The sequence below is a fragment of the Colias philodice genome, chromosome 3 (assembly GCF_061535455.1).
Source record: "Colias philodice isolate Cphi_HAF_F1 chromosome 3, ilColPhil1 Martin Lab GWU primary, whole genome shotgun sequence".
NCBI classification, from domain to species: Eukaryota; Metazoa; Arthropoda; class Insecta; order Lepidoptera; family Pieridae; genus Colias; species Colias philodice.
Genome location: NC_143088.1, coordinates 2,663,978 through 2,679,573, shown reverse-complemented (window position 1 = coordinate 2,679,573; position 15,596 = coordinate 2,663,978). Strand labels below are relative to the sequence as shown.

The following is a 15,596-nucleotide window of genomic DNA, read 5'->3' as shown; positions in this document are numbered from 1 at the left end:
AAACGACTTCATTAAATTTTAATTCTTACTGTCATAGTTGTTCTAACTTTATTTTAGAACTAGCCACTCCTGAAGCATCACCCGAGTTGACTCGGAACAATACTATTTTACTCGATATAGAAGTAAGCTTTCTGATAAAATAATTAATAAAACTGATCATGTAGTTATTGACTTGAACCGTAACAGATAAACAAACAAAGAATCTTTCCCATTTAATAGAGATAGTGGACATAGAGCCGGCTAGCTCTGTAAACTCTGTATTAGGTTGCCCAAATTATGTATGTATTCTTGTTATTTATACTGTTACTAGCGGTCCGCCCCGGCTTCGCCCGTGGTACATGTTTACGTTTTCTCTACATAAGAACCATCCTCGTACTTCAAGGAATATAATAAATAAAGAATTATCGAAATCGCTTCAGCCGGTTTCGAGTTATGCGCTTACCAACACATTTTGCGATTCATTTTTATATATAAGATTATTATTAACAAACAGGGTGGAACTAGAAGCCTGGTTGGACAAAGCGACGTACTCTCACGGCGAAGCTGTGAACGTCAGTGTGATGATCGCCAATCATTCATCCAAAACCATCAGACGGATAAAGGTTTGTTCATATTTTCCATTAATATTTAGAATGTCAACGTGAACGCCGAGCACACGTGTCAGAAGTGAAACTTATTTGGCAAGATTCAAGGATACCAAAATCGCCGCCTTACTCCATGACGTGACAGTATTGCCATGACGCGACCTTGAAATTTTACAACGCGCATAATAAGTTTCACTTCAAAAGGTTCACAATATTATTAAGTAATATTAACAAAAAATATAAACACATAAAAAGATTAGACAGTAGGTATTATAATAATATGTTATATTCTAATAATTCATTCAATGTCACATACTATATACCTAGCTAATAAATAAAAATATCCATCCACTTTTCGAAAGAGCCATGTCGCCATAAAAAAATATTATAGAAACATATTCATCTTTTGTATTTATTACAGTATTAAATGTCGCTTATGTTGTAATAAGCACATATATTATTATATTTGAAATAAATATCTTACGATAAGAACCTTTTAGTTTACAGACAAAATTCGAAGAAACAATTTTATAAGTGAAACATGCTATTATCTACTTACACATTTCCCATAAATGGTTTTAAACTCCACTCAATACATTTAATTCCAATTCATACAAATTTTAATGAGCTCAATTAGTAATAATTGAATACTAAAACCAACTTGCATCACTTAACAATAGTAATTACCAAGTATTAATTCATGAACGTGAAAACAATGTATTGAACCAATACAAAAATACAGATAAAAACATGCACATTTGGAATGTAAACTAATTATTATCAAAGACTTCCAATGGATATATATGGTATTGTGAATTGTGGTTGAGAAATTTGACTTACCATTATCAAATTTTAAACGATTATACAAAGTAAACGTTCATATACATATTATGATACAACCTAACTTAGGTACGCGCTATCCTAGCCTAGCCGTAAGCCTAGTAAGTTTGGGGTATTACTGTGCTTTTAATAAAAATAGAAAGAATAAAAATATTTACGTTCCCTCGCAGTAATGTTCTCGGTCCTGTAATTACTTAGGTCTATATTCTAAACAGAAACACAATAGGCACAAAGTCGTAAGCATGTCGTAAGTCATCTCGAAGCCTGACTCATTGAAACTAGTGCCAAAATATCAAGCTAAGAATTTCTTTGTAAACAAATTCCCACACGAGTCAAACATATGAAATTTATAAATTCAAACGATTATTGATTTTAATCTCAACAATATTCACCTCAATCTATTAATGATTCCGTAGTTAACAATAGGCCAGCTTCATTAAGAGCTATACGAATTGGTTTGTATTACCTCTAACCGAATTTCTCGAATTCGGGTCACAATCCGATATCGCTCTGAATCAATTGGTTATTCAAGTGTGTGAATTACTGGATTAATTCGTATAATACGGTTTATGAATTCATAATACCCATTTATATTTAAATATTATATGCGTTGATTATACTAGTACTAGTATTATAAAACTAAACAGATTATTTGTTTGCTCCAAACCGCTAAAGTCAGGAACTGCTGGTTCGATCTGAAAAATTTCGGTGTTAGATAGCCCATTTATCGAGGAAGGATCAATAGGAGCGGAAAAACGCGCATAAACATCTAATGTAAGAAATTTTATTTCCAATATTATAATAATATAACGAATTCTGACATCATCATGCAGGCTTTGATTTTTATACATAGTTATCGAACTAAAAGCCTTGAAAGCTACTTTCAAGGGCTTAACTATTGGCACTGTACCAAAGAATACATAATAAATAATAATACGGACAGATTGAAACAGCCTATTCATATAATATAATGTATGCTTTGTGTGGGCGATTAAGAAATATACTTTCCAATTCCTAAACTAAAACATAGCAAAGTTCTACTAAGGTGCGTATTGTGAGAAATAATATGGAATACATCTATGTATGGATGTATGGATGTATGGATGTATGGATGTTTGTTACTCTTTCACGTAAAAACTACTGAACCGATTACAATGAAATTTAGCACACATAATAGAGGGCAACTTGGACTAACACATAGGATAGTTTTTATCCCGGAAATCCCACGGGAACGGGAACTATGCGGGTTTTCCTTTGCAAACGCGGGCGAAGCCGCGGGCGGAAATCTAGTATTATATACAATTATTTTTATTTCATAGAAGGTATGTCTCGTTAGTAGAGTTGTCGTGTTTAGACCGCTTAATAAGTTTGGGACTAATTAGGATATATAGACAGAAAGCCCTTGAAGAAGGACATGCCACTTTGTCACGAAAACAATACTTGAATAACGTATAGAAGGACATAGCAATTCAGACGAAAAGCTTTTTACGAACAACGTACAAATTGCTCAATCAACAAATAATTTATGTTAGAACAAGCAAAGGAGCATTTCAGCTACCTACCGTCTTATTAAAAAACACGGACTAACTACAAAGCTGTTTTTTACTGTAGATATGAAAGCGCTTGACCACAATCTCGAGTCTTGTAAAGCTAAGATGTGGTCTAAAATGTTATGTGCTCCCCTAGAATGTACCCGTTCACTCTACGCTTGAAGACCCCCATATTGTACTCGTCGGGGAACACAGATTCGGGAAGCATGTTATATGCATAAACGTATTAAAAACAGGACTATTTAAGTTTCTGTAATAAGAAAACCAATGTTTACATTCACTTGCAACACTGGTGGAAGATATACCGAAATATTAGAACTACGATCATATTATTTAATACTAGCTGCTCTCCGCGGTTTTACCCGCGTGGCTCCGCTCCTGTTGGTCTTAGCGTAATGATAAAATAAAGCCTATAGCCTTCATCGATGAATGGGCTATCTAACACCTAAAGAATTTTTCAAGTCGGACCAGTAGTTCCTGAGATTAGCGCGTTCAAACAAACAAGCAAACTCCTCAGCTTTATAATATTAGTATCTATAGAAAGGAACATAAAATATTATATTCGCAAGTTTAGTACTGTTATAATCTTATATATAAAATTCTCGTGTCACAATGTTAGTCTGCATACTCCTCCGAAACGGGTGGACCGATTCTCATGAAATTTTCTGTACATATCGGGTAAATCTGAGAATCGGCCAACATCTATTTTTCATATGTACCACGGGCGAAGCCGGGGCGGGCCGCTAGTCTTATATATAAAATTCTCGTGTCACAATGTTAGTCTGCATACTCCTCCGAAACGGGTGGACCGATTCTCATGAAATTTTCTGTGCATATCGGGTAAGTCTGAGAATCGGCCAACATCTATTTTTCATATGTACCACGGGCGAAGCCGGGGCGGACCGCTAGTATATTTATATAAATTATTATATTCCCCATTTTACTACCGTTACAAAATTACTTCAGTTAACTACCGAATAACACTACAGTATGGAAATGAAACAAGAATTACTGTTTGTAACTCGCATGTTGGCACAGTACATGATCGATTGTAAACGGAAACTCGGCCAGCTTTTATTTCAGTTGCTCGGGTTATTTCTATGTTATTTTATTTGTTTACAAGCTCACGTTCTAACAAATAAACGAGTATTGAAATTCGATTTTGTTTCTAGAAATTTCATAGAATGATTGATGTATAAGCTAAAATAAAAATATACTTATAATGTAATGGTAACTACATGAAAGTAGTTTTATTTACGTTTTCTCTCCATAGATAAGAATCATCCTCTTACTTCAAGGAATATAATAAAAAAAATACGTGTGGCAAATAAGCGATTCATTTTTATTAACCGACTTCAAAAAAAAGGAGGAGGTTATCAATTCGGCCAGTATGTTTTTTTTTATGTATGTACACCGATTACTCCGAGGTTTCTGAACCGATTTACGTGATTCTTTTTTTGTTCGATGCGGGATGGTGTCGAATTGGTCCCATAAAAATTTTATTCGGATAGGCCCAGTAGTTTTTATTTTATGAGCATTTTTGTCTATATTTGTAAATGTTGCAAGTGCAAGTTTGAAGTCGGTTGTTTTTAACGCAGTTATCACTTGTTAAATAGACAAATACTTAATTCTATTTATACATGAAAATGATTTCACTCGAAAGTATTTTAAACGTGGGTTTACATAAAATAATCAAAGACCATTAAATGTGGATTTTATTACATTTATTTTTAAATCTTCAAACGGTTTAAAACTTTACGCTAACCTTGTGTACAAAAGATATAGTTTTGTGGTAAATTGAGCAGTTTTTAGCTCAGCGTGGCACGATTTCCACCTCATATAATAATTTTAAAGTTATTTCAAACTCGAATATAGCAATGGCAGAACCCAGTTGAGGAATACTTTATTATCAAATAAAAACTTTTAAATTTAATATTATGTCATAAAGCTAGTAGAGTTGTGAAAAACTTTACTGGTTTTTCCATTTCGTTATTTTATTTCTATACTTTTTTAGCAATGTATTCATATGATGTTCTCGGTTATATTTAGATAACCTAGAATTTGCCTGGCAAAATCTACTTGTGTAATTTTTAATACATTTATTTTAATTTTTAATAGACTCACAGTGTTCAGTTCAGAACTCTACATACAAGACAATCAAACCATGACCACAAAGGTCCAAAAGAAATATTAAAAACGATTTTCTGAAACATAGTTGCAAACAAAACATCATAAAACTAACAGTCCTATTTGTCCAAACTCAAATACTAACTAAACGGAGCTTAACCCGCTGTTTAACCGAACTCATTTTAACAACAGTTTAGCTGTCTCTTAATTACATCAGCTAACCTTCAAATTATATACAATGTTATCTGATGATAAATAGGCTGTTGACACCACAACACTCGACACTATCATTTGTTACGATAATTAATACTTACAGGGACAAAACCTATCCCTGGAAACCTCTTTGAGGTGATTAATTGATCACTCCAATGGATAATGAGTTTGAGATCATCTTATATATCTAGTTTAATATTAGAACCCTGTATGTATGGAGATATTCATCGTAACTCTTAGTTGTATACAAAGGTTCGGAAATGCTTTCTGTATATTAATACTTAACAGGTCTTTAATGTTTTGTATGCTCATCATAGGTGCTCATGCTTTGACATGAACAATCTACGTATTATAGTTTGAATTTCAAATATTTCAGGCGTTGCTAATAATGATGTAGTTCAATTATTCTTATAACTGAATACGTAGGTACTTATGATAACTTAAAAAAGAGAAATTCTTGCATAAATATTTAAAAAACTAGCTGTTGCCCGCGACTTCGTCCGCGATTCGGTCGTTTTTCGTCATTCGTCGTTTAAAAAAAATACGTGACACTTTATTTTTGAATGTTCTTAATTGTCTCTTATAAAATTTAACTACATTAAAATTGAATACTCTGATAAGAAAATCTTAAAATCATCGAAAATCATAGACATCGAATATCTGAGGAAAACATGAATGAATGTGATTTAAATTCTACATTTCTTAGTAATTAAAATAATAATCTAAATTAAATGTAGATTAACAGTTTGAGCGCACCATTATAGAATATGTACCTAAGTAATAAATTACGTTAGTTTACATAGTAACTTTACTAAAAACACGATGACTTTCTTTCGCGCTCGGTACCACAACCTAAGCATGTTTGTGGTACGTCACTTTACGCCCCACGAGTTCCCCTCCGTTGCTATGCGAAAATACATTCGTCGCCCTACTGTAGGAAAAATTGTAATACTGTGGCCTGGGCGTTATAACACGCTCAGGGAATTCCTGAGTGCTGATAGACTTCCGTCTATCGGCATTTATACCAATTTTATATTAATATCACCATCTTGAGGAAAAGCTTCTAATGTCGATTTAAAACGCATATATACGGATTAACCTGATGAATTAACATGTTCTAAAATTGTGAAATGAGTTCAGTTTTAAATTCGAGAAATATTGATTTCTTGTATTCGATTATTCGTCGTAGTCGAATACAAAATATATTTAAAGAAACTTAGGTTGACCTTCAGGCAAAAGGGATCCTATCAAATGATAAACTTGACCTTGTATCTTAAAAGTAAGAATGAAAGGAGCATCTGATAATTGTTGAGCACCAAAGGATCATTTAAAACGCAATACTATAAGAGCTTATATTGTCTAAGAACTGTTTAGATTGCACATGTTCCTCTAAAACTTAAAAGTAGTGATTTCAAAGGTTCCGGCGTATCTTCAAACGAAAGCCGACTCCTTACTCCACTTTTACATACTACGTTAATATCGCCTATACAGAAGATGATCTGTAGATAATCAATTGTGAGGTTATAAGCAAACCCACTTTTATATTTGTCGGACCACACCACCGAATTTGTAGATTGATCTTCTATGTTTACCTCTAAGTCATTAAGACTATGTCGAAATCTGTCTGCAGTAAGACGGGCCTCTCGCTCTTCGTCCGTTTCAAGAGACCAATAGTTTCAATTCTTAATCTTTCATTAAACAAACTTATTAATCGTTCTTGTCTCAAATAATGGTAATATTCGCGTCCCTACTCTAGTCATTGCTTATGCTCATGTTCATCTTCGAGAGATCGAATAATATTATGGTGCACCCTATTATTTGTCAAACGGTCTTCATATTGAGTAAAAGTTTCAGATTCTCGAGATAAAATATGACGATCGTGATCAGCTGCGAGACGTAATTCCCTCTCAGTGAGGGTTTCGGTCTCACGGGATAGTACAATATGCCATTTGCGATCAGCTGTGAGACGTTATACCCTCTCAGTGAAGGTTTCGGTCTCACAGGATAGTACATGCCGTTCGCGGTCAGCTGTGAGCCGCAATTCTCGTTGTGAAGCGGTTTCAGGTTCGGCATAACACATGTTGTTTTCGGTCAATAGTAAGCCTCTTATCTCTAACGATCCTTGAGAACTCTTATTTCTCATTTTCTTAACTTTGCTCGAATTTCGATATAAAGATTTTTTAGGTGGCACTGATGCGGGTGAATAAAAATTAAGTTAAAGCCTGATTCCCACGACATGTTTGCTTCACAAATCCGACCGCGCCACACCACACCACATGCCATGGGAATCGGCGCGCTTGTCGCTCGCCAGTGCTTGCCATACGCACACATGCCGTGGGAACGCTCAGTTCAAATCGCGACGGATGGCGACAAGCGCTTGTCGTCTGCCAATGCTTGTGAAGCAATACATATAATAAAATTGTGGAAAAGTGATGTCTGTACAATTAAAACATGTAGAAAAAAAATAACAGGTGTTATTATTATCGAGAAATCGAAAGAAACCATTTTTTCTCTTAAAAGCTCCCCCCCCCTCCCACTTCCCGAACTCCGATTGACCGTAATTTATTTTTCCTTACATTTTTATCATATCCTTTTCTAATGGGTTTCATCCTACTGCGATTTTTTTTTTGTTTCAAAAATTATCTACCCTGGTGTATAGGTAAATTTTCCACATAAAATGTCCTTTAAATTATGTCGTATTATATTTTTAACCCCCGACGCAAAAAGACTGGTGTTATGTGTTTGACCGCTATGTATTTCTGTGTGTGTGCGTGTGTCTGTCTATGGCACCGTAGCTGGCTAACAGGTAAACCGAATTAGATGCGGTTTTTTTTGTTAGGCAGAATATTTTCCGACGCTGGTTCTTAGATAAAGTGTATCAAAATTGGTTCATCCACTTATTATACCTACATAGGGGTAAAAGTGGGAATGAAAAAAATGAAAGTTATAATTTATTTTTAAAGATCGTCGGGAAGTTTATGAAATTATTTATTCCTTTTTCTATACACTTTTCTTCGTCTAAACGGTTTAGTTACGTGCTCTCTCTCTCTTCAGCCTTTAGTTACGTGCGTGAGACAGGAAAGATCTAATTTGGATTTGTTGCTGGATTTGATAAAAACTGAGTATCGATTAAGCTGATCAGTGGCTACACCATAGATTATTAAAAACATCCGTTTAAGAAAGGAAGGAAATAGAATTTGCTCCTCTCCCCCCCCTGGTTCCTAAAAAATAATATGACATAATTTAAAAGAAATTTTACGTAGACGTACGTAGAATTAGTTAGGCATTTCTTTTTTGATTTTCGATATTATATACTAATCATAATTTTTAATTACATTATGTAGTAACTATTTGGTATAGGTTAGGCATTTCATTTCTTGATTTTCTTTAATAATTTGGTACGTAAGTTTTTTAGCTCAGTTTAGTAAGAAATTTTAATAACAATTCTTTTAATTATTTATGGTAAAGTCCGGTCGCGGAGCAGGAGGAATTTCGTACATTAACCTGTCACTGTCACTCCCTTGTAAAAATAATGTGTCTTGCTCGCACAGGTGCAATGACCGCCGTCCTTAGGGATTGTAAACCTTTAACCTGAGAGCGTAAGGTTTGTGTTTGCTTGATTGGTGTCAGGTGTTCAATTATGATTTTGTGAATTCAAAATTTATAAGAATAAACCTCAAACTCTTTATGTCCAATCAAAATCCGCCTAAGTCAAAATCGCGTGTTAGAATAACGTATTTCTGTAATATTGTACCTACATAGTAAATTATTTTTTGAAAAATAAGGTCATAAAGAAGTTTCACTTCTTATGTGTGTACACGCACACTTTTTTTTATATAATATATCGTTGTTATTGAAAAAGTTAAAATGTAACTAACTAATAAGTATTGTAAATGAATAGAGGACATTTATTTAATAAATTAGTAAAAAACATTTTCTCCTCCAAATATTTCATGTAAACTGCACTTCATTCAAAAATGTTTGTGACCACTGTCAGTAGGTAAAGAGGTCATTGTACGAAATTCTTTCTGCTTCGCGACCGGACTTTAGTACGTATTTACTCAATAATTGTATCTTAAGTAGTAATTCAGCATGGGCGTAGCTACGGTGGGGCTGGGTGGGGCGCTTACCCTGGCTTTGATCTGGTAGGTACTAATTATGAAGGGGAGTGGGCGTGGGCGTGGGATTGGGACTGAACGTGGCATATGGCGTGGGAGTGCGAGTGGGCGCGGGAGTGGGAGCATGAAAATAAAAATGATTTTTTATTGTTGCCCCACCCTGAGCCCATGGTCATAGGTCCCATAGTCACTATTCCACGCGAAAGAAGTCGCGGGGACAGCTAGTAGACAAATATAATCAGAAAGCTTTGAACTCCTAAGCTCAACCATAAAAGATAGACATTAATTATGATGTCGGGAGATATTTTTTATATAATATGGAGAACATTTCTTTCATACTTGATTTCTGTGTAGCTTTAACCATTAAGATACACGCATTAAGAACGCACACGCGACGAAAGCTTAAAAATGGAGTTGCTGCTCTGCTCACGAATATGAAAAATAATAGTTATTTAGGAAATATATTTCATGTGCAGAATTGACCTCTACAGATTTAATATAAGTAGGTATACATATAATTAGATGCCAATTTCCATGTAACGTTAAATTCGACTATACAATAACTAACAGACAACGCAGGTTACTCTCGTTTCCGTAAGTTGAGGCGGCTACATATTCGGTCCTAATAACATGACTTTTTGTGAACGAAACGACAGCGCGGTTTAATTCGATGGCAACACCATCAGAAAAAAGGAAATATTTTTAACTTTGAAAAAATATTATGATTTACACTATTATTAATACTATTTTAACATTAACACAAAATATAAGACTCACTCACGTGTGTAAAAATAAATCCAGCTAGTTTCACATCACACTTATGTTTATAATTAGGTATACGACATGAAAATATATTAATTACCAAGCAATAATCATAAAGATAAATACTGAACAAAAGTATTAACAGTCAAAGTATATTATTTTTTACTAACAACATGTAAATGATGAAGGAATAATAATTATCAACGAACTAACCTTTTTGTATTAGAGTCCCGCCTCGTGATCGAATTATTAAAACACGAAGATTTTTTAAAATGTAACCAATGAACACAATCAATATTAGATTAACTGTAATGGTGTCTAGTTTGACTTAAAATAATATACATCTACCCTCACTTTTAAAAATGTAGTATATTCACACGAATTATAAGCGCACCTTATAGGGAAGGGAAGATTTATTATGGGTTAAAGAGTTAAATAAATAACTAACATAAAATAACTTCAGTAGTGTTAACATGTAAATTGATTTGATTTTTACGAAATCTCATAGATGGCGCTGAATCAAATTTGTCTTTATAGTACTAAGATTCATTAAACAGTTTCTCTGCCCAAATTACGTAAATGACGTAGTTTTTATAGTGTAAAGCTAGATAATAGCATGGCTTACTCAAAAACAACATTTAAACATGAGTCTTTAGATTGTACGCTGACGTAGTACACGGAATACGTAAGAAAAGTAAAGGTTCACAGCTCCTCCCCCGGAGGTGATAGCATGATTATATGTTTAAAAAAACCTCACTCGACCTGTTAGTAATATTCATGCAAAATTTGAAGTCAATCTATGCAGTACTTTTCGAGATTAGCTCGGACAAACATACAGACAAACAGACAAACAGACAAACAGACAAACAGACAAAAATTCTAAAAACTATATTTTTGGCTTCTATATCGATTATAGATCATGGAATATGTATTCTTTTAAAAAAATATTCAATGTACAGTTTTGACTTTCCTACGATTTTATTATATGTATAGATATCAAAAATTCAATAACTATTAATCTAAACTTTAACAACCACATGTATGTTGTTATAGGTCCTCATAATCCAGCACGTGGATGTATGTATGTTCTCCAACGGAAAGTTCAAGAACGTAGTCGCTCTGCTGAGAGGTGACGGCACTCCGATATTACCGAACCAAACCCACAAGGACACGTACTCCCTGACTCCGTACAGAGGTGAACAATTCAACTATTTGCTTTGACATATACTTGTGCACAATTCGTTTTTTAGGTACATCCTTTTTATAGATATCACGTGTTCTGTAACATAAATTTCTAAGAAATAGTCGTGAAAAGAAAAATTATTTCCAAGAACTTCAAAGCTGGTGGAATAATTTATTATGTACCTCATTTTATTAATATAATCCATAAACTCCCTTTTGCGAGTGTTCGTTTAATTCGAATTTAATAATTCATAAATTCGCTTTAATACGAACTCTGAAATAGAGATTCGTTAAATCATAAAATATTTTATTCATTATAATTTACTTTACTAAATAGAATTTCCTACGCTGATGGCATCGCTTGCCATCCTGCAAGATATAAACAAAATATAGTTATGCCCGCTTAATTTAAATTGTTGTTTACAGGAGTTACCAAAAATTGGATAGCACTCGAAGATTCCTACTCCAAATCTGGCGCCAGTCTGGCTTCAACAGTTCTATGTAACCCAAATTCACCAGAAGATCGCAACGTATTCGCTATTTACGTATCCTACTACGTAAAAGTAAAACTCACCCTTGGCCCCATAGTTGGAGAAGTGTCCGTGAAACTGCCATTCACACTCACACACTCATGTATTAACGAAGCCCCAACCGACAGCGTCATAGAAGAAGCTACCCACAAAATGATACTCGAAGGCAAAGAGAACAGCGAAGAAGACGAAAGCAAAGCAGATGAAAAGGACAAACAGAACAACAACCGCGATCGAACACAGAACACCGCCTTCGAGGACGGCGAAGAGAAATCACCAGAAGATCATCGATGTATAGCTGACGTTCTAGTGAATATTGAGAATCAAATAGATAGACCGGTCAAAGTAACTGGGCAGCGAGAAATATCCACAGTGAAACGTAACGACGAAGAATTGGATCTCATAGAGAAATACCCCGGTTCTGATACGTGATCCGACGATGAGTTCGTTGACACTAGGCAGGGTGAAAAGACTGAGTCAGATCACATGATCAACGCTATACATGCTTGTAAAGTTGAGGTCCAAATGCATAGAGGTGGTTTTGCGGAGAATTTAAAGAGAGCCGTGTGTTGTATAGATCGACGCCGGCAATCGTAGTAAGTCAGTAGTTAGTTGTAGTATTGTATATTTATAGTATGTATGACGTTTTCTTTGTTAATACTGTATTTATATTGTTGGTAGTCATAGTATGTTAATAATGTATATTTGAAAGTAGTGTTTTAAGATGTTTCCTTCATTACATTATATAATGCACAGTCAATAGAAATTAATAATGTACTGTATATAAATTTTGATATAACTAATATGAATCAGAGCCTTTGTATGTCTATCCTCAATGTTTCAGATAAATTATATTTATGATAAAAATCTACACTTCTTTTGTGACTATACTCAAACTACGATATCACTGAATTTACTAAACCTACACAACATGGTCCCTTGCTTTAACTCTCAATAAATGGACTCATTAGAATTCATATTTCAGTTCAGTGATTACAATTTTCACCTAACGGACTTTTAGTCATGATCAACAAATTTCTAACTTAATATTTAGTTTTAACATAAACAATCAGTATACATTCAGTATACTAATTTTGGAAACTTCTTTAACAATATTCTCTATTCATTTCATACTTACATTATAAATTAATATTTGTCGTAATAACTGCACATAGATTAATTCAAAAAATTTAAAAGACTTGTCAATGTCAATCGAAGTTTCTAGTCAACATGTACATAATTATCATAAGAAGGTAGTATTCAATGCTGCTATACCTGTGTATTACCAAATTAAAATAAGTCATTAAAATTTAATTAATTTTAAAGTAAATCCTATAGAAGAGAAGTTTAAGGCAGAGTTTAAAAGATAAATGCATGAATGAAAACTTTTATTGCATACATAAAACGTTGATGCAATGCTCTTGGAGCAAGATTTAATGAATAAGGAAGTAGATTAAGTAGTTAAAGAACTAGGAAATGATACGATTTGTAAAGAACTAGACTGCGAAAGTGCTTAAGCGTCACTAAATATAGTCTGTGGCATTATTGACTTGCAAATAGAAGATAACATAGATATTTCCAACTGGGTTTAATAAACATTTCAGAGGTAAAAACATAGAAAGTATAGGTTAATTAAAAACTTTGTGCTGTCCAAAATTTATTAAAAACTAGGTCAATTTTCAGCAACCTTCAAGCAACCTCAATATTTTAGTTGTACCTTTGGGTGTTCCTAATTTTTAACTTTTATTCTATGTCCTAGAATATTTCCGAGTTTTTCAAAAAATAATTTAAAAAGAAAGATTATTTTCTGTCTTATTTAGACCGTATTATTTGAATAAATCGAGTACACATTAAATGTTGACAAATAATAAAAATGAGCGTATGTGCCGACTGCCGAGCACACGATTCAGAAGTGAAACTTCTTTGGCAAGATTCAAAGATACCAAAATCGTCGCCATACACCATGATGTGACGTAAGGTTCACTTCAATAAGAAGTGAGTGAATATATAATAATTTATTTGGAATATACTAAATAAATTCTATAAATGATGAAAAAAAAATGTTGTGTGGTTTTATGAAACCACGGTAAAAGTGAAACTGTTCGAACGGTTCCGAACACTGCTTTGTGTAGCGCATGTCGCGTGACGGTCGGCTGCCGAGTAGGTATACCTACTCGGCAGCCGCGATACACGCGACATGCGCTACACAGACCAAAAAGTTTGAGACGATGTAATAAAAGTTTCACTTTAAAAAGTAATCCACTTGAATCCATTTACTTGCAATGCGAACGGTCGTAACCCGGACGATAAAAACATCCAATTCCGAAGTCAGTTCGCGAATTGCAAACTTCAACTTTTTCAATATAACCTCTTTCGAAAACAAAATGGCGTTAAACTTTGTATTATTTATCTTATTTTCTTATAATTTCTTTATATTGTATGTCTGTTTTCAATGCTACTGAAAATATTTGTCATTACGTCTTTATTGTAAAATAATGTTTTGGTGATATTATTGTAAAACTAACGCTTGCAAAAATATTGAAAATACAGTTTTGAGCCTGGGTCATAGTACGCTTATAATTCAATTTTATATTACACTAGTGGTCCGCCCCGGCTTCGCCCGTGGTACCTACATGTTTAAACTATCCTATCTCTCAAGTTGGATCGAACTGCACATGGTGTGCGAATTTTATTATAATCGGTTAAGAGGTTTAGGAGTCCATTGAGGACAAACATTGTGACACGAGATTTATATATATTAAGATTTTCATTACTCTTCAATTCGATAATTATAGTTAAATGTATAAATGCTGTTTAAATAAATTAATTATTATTGTATAATAAGTATTAACATAATTTTTACGCATTTGTTGGCACGTGTAAAATAGTTATGTATTTTAGCTAAAAATAATCGTATAAAATCGTAACCGGTAAATACCGGTAAATGCCTGATTACAAACTACGCTTACTAAATTGTAGTACATAAATGTAAAAATTTAACTATTTTTAAGCGGTTTAAAGCATTGTTTTCAAGTAGACAGCACTTATTGTAAATATACACGATTTTCATAAACTAATACAAAATATTTTCCTTTTTCTTTACCGACGATATATTTTTGATGTACGTAGATGAAATTGTAATAAATGTGTATGAAACGTATCTATTTGTTTTATTTTCCTGTGGTTCCATATTATCTCTACTAATATTATAAAGTTGAAGGGTTTATTTGTTTGTTTTAATGTCTTAATCTCAGGTACTACTGGTCCGATTTGAAAAATTCTTTCGGTGTTAGATAGCCCATTTATCGAGGAAGGCCATTAGGCTATATATCATCACGCTAAAACCAACAGGAGCTGAGCAATGCGGGTAAAACTGCGAGGCACAGCTAGGTAAGAAATAAAGAAAGAAGATTTTACAGACATTATTTATTAGAATACTGGTTGAAAAGAACTTTGGCGTAAGTTCAAAATTTTACGGACACAAAAGGTTATAAATCTGAATTCGTAATAATTCTTATCAACATCATATTTCTTTGAACCTCTATACTTTTTGATATCTACCTATTTTCTTGATCAAAAGTAAAATGTACAAGTTTCTCCACAATAATTTTGGGAGTAGCAGTTGGCAAACCTCAAGGACTCTTTATTAGGAATTTTAGGGCCGATTTTTCAATCCATGGTTAAAACTTA

At 33.6% G+C, this 15,596-nt stretch overlaps 1 protein-coding gene across 1 annotated transcript in view; it reads left to right on the top strand.

Moving 5' to 3' along the window:
• LOC149489436 (arrestin homolog) overlaps positions 1–12,611 on the top strand; it is a 78,684-nt gene extending 66,073 nt beyond the window's left edge. Inside the window, exons 9-11 of the mRNA XM_089713531.1 lie at positions 494–602; positions 11,248–11,389; positions 11,803–12,611. Of these exons, the coding sequence (XP_089569657.1) occupies positions 494–602; positions 11,248–11,389; positions 11,803–12,338 (787 nt within the window). The 3' untranslated portion in view covers positions 12,339–12,611. The remainder of the gene's footprint in view (positions 1–493; positions 603–11,247; positions 11,390–11,802) is intronic.
• Positions 12,612–15,596: the final 2,985 nt, after the last annotated feature.